Below are 1,457 nucleotides of genomic sequence, written 5' to 3'. Positions count from 1 at the left end.
CAAACTGATTTAACCTATTCTGCTGTTATAGTTGTTGTGTGCCTTTGACTTGTTTCCGACTTATGGCAACCCTAAAGTGAACCTGTCATGGAGGTTTCTTGGCAAGATTCAGAGGGGGCTGGCCATTGCCTTCCCTGAGGCCCAAGGTAAAACCCTGTCATACCAAAATGTACTAATGTAATGTGGAAGAATCATACTTCAATGCTAGGAGTATGTAGTGCATGCATAACATAATAGCATTTTATTCTGTGCATATGAGTTAGTCCCAGGATCACAAGGGCCCTCCTGTCCAACGTCATTCTGCCATGCAGGAACTCTCAATCAAAGCGTGTCCGACAGATGGCCCTCCAAGACCTCCAAGGAAGGAGATTCCAAGTTTAAGGTAACTAAGGAGTTTCCTATTGGATCGCATCAGGAGTCTATACAGGAGCTCCCCTTTAAGTTCACGTATAAACACATGATTGGGTGGAAGAACAGACCAAGCCAGAACGCTCCCTAGACACCAAGGGCCCAGACAGACAGGTCACTTTGGAGGTATGCTGTGTAAACGACACATACGTCTTAAGAGGCCAGAAGCTGCGCTCCAGTCCTTAGCACATGAGCATGGCTTTGGCGTGACTTCCAGCCTTTGGGAGTCTGGGATGTGTAGATTTACAAGGTCTTTGGCCTTCTCTGACAGAGAAGGGTAGTGCCTCCCCCAAAAAACTACAAATCCCATGATTCCATAATCATAAGCTTTAAGTCTTTGTCTCACTCTTTGCTATGGAATTCTGGGAGCTCCGCTCCGCTCTGGGCCCATAACAAACTCCAACTCCCAGAATTCCATAGCTTTGAGCCAGATAGAGCGAAAGCGCTACCAAACCGCGTTATTCCTCCAGTGTGGATGCAGCCCAAACCAGCTTCTGGAGGCATTACCGCGGAAGGCGGGCGCCGCTGCTCGGACCTCCAAGAGGCAAACGACGTTCCTGGAGGCGAAGCCGAAGAGGGCCCCGTCGCGGGAGGCGTCGCTGCAGCGGCTGCAGTACCAGTTGGGGGAGGCCGGCAAGACCCTCTCGGCGGCGGAGGCAGAGCCCGCCATGCCTGCCTCAGCCTCCGCTTCTTCGCCACACGCTGCCGTAAAGCGCCGCCGCGGTGTCGCAAACGGCCCGGCCCCCTTCCTTGGAATTGCGACGGCGGCTGAAGGCATGTGACGTAAAGGCAGCCTGGAGGGCTCCCTCCTAAGATGGCGGCGGCGCTGCTGCTCAAGGGTGAGTGGGGCCTCAGGAGCAGCCCTTATGGACAGAGGTGGGGTTTTGGTGGCCCCTGCCCCAAAGACTACGACTACTTCTTCTTCTTCGCCTTAAAGCCATTTTTGACTCATGGGGATCCTAAGGCGAACCAATCCTTGGGTTTTCTGGACAAGACTGGCTCAGAGGAGGTTTGCCATCGCCTTCCTCTGAGGCTGAGAGAGTGTGACT

At 53.3% G+C, this 1,457-nt stretch overlaps 1 protein-coding gene across 1 annotated transcript in view; it reads right to left on the bottom strand.

Moving 5' to 3' along the window:
• The window catches only part of LOC121921059 (gem-associated protein 5-like), an 87,862-nt gene extending 86,757 nt beyond the window's left edge, over positions 1 to 1,105 (bottom strand). The window contains exon 1 of the mRNA XM_042448531.1: positions 916 to 1,105. Within this exon, the coding sequence (XP_042304465.1) occupies positions 916 to 1,078 (163 nt within the window). The 5' untranslated portion in view covers positions 1,079 to 1,105. The remainder of the gene's footprint in view (positions 1 to 915) is intronic.
• Between the last annotated feature and the right edge of the window lie 352 nt (positions 1,106 to 1,457).

This window comes from Sceloporus undulatus, chromosome 2 (genome assembly GCF_019175285.1).
Source record: "Sceloporus undulatus isolate JIND9_A2432 ecotype Alabama chromosome 2, SceUnd_v1.1, whole genome shotgun sequence".
NCBI lineage: Eukaryota > Metazoa > Chordata > Lepidosauria > Squamata > Phrynosomatidae > Sceloporus > Sceloporus undulatus.
Note: the sequence above shows the minus strand (reverse complement) of the source record. Positions and strands in the feature narration are given on the sequence as shown.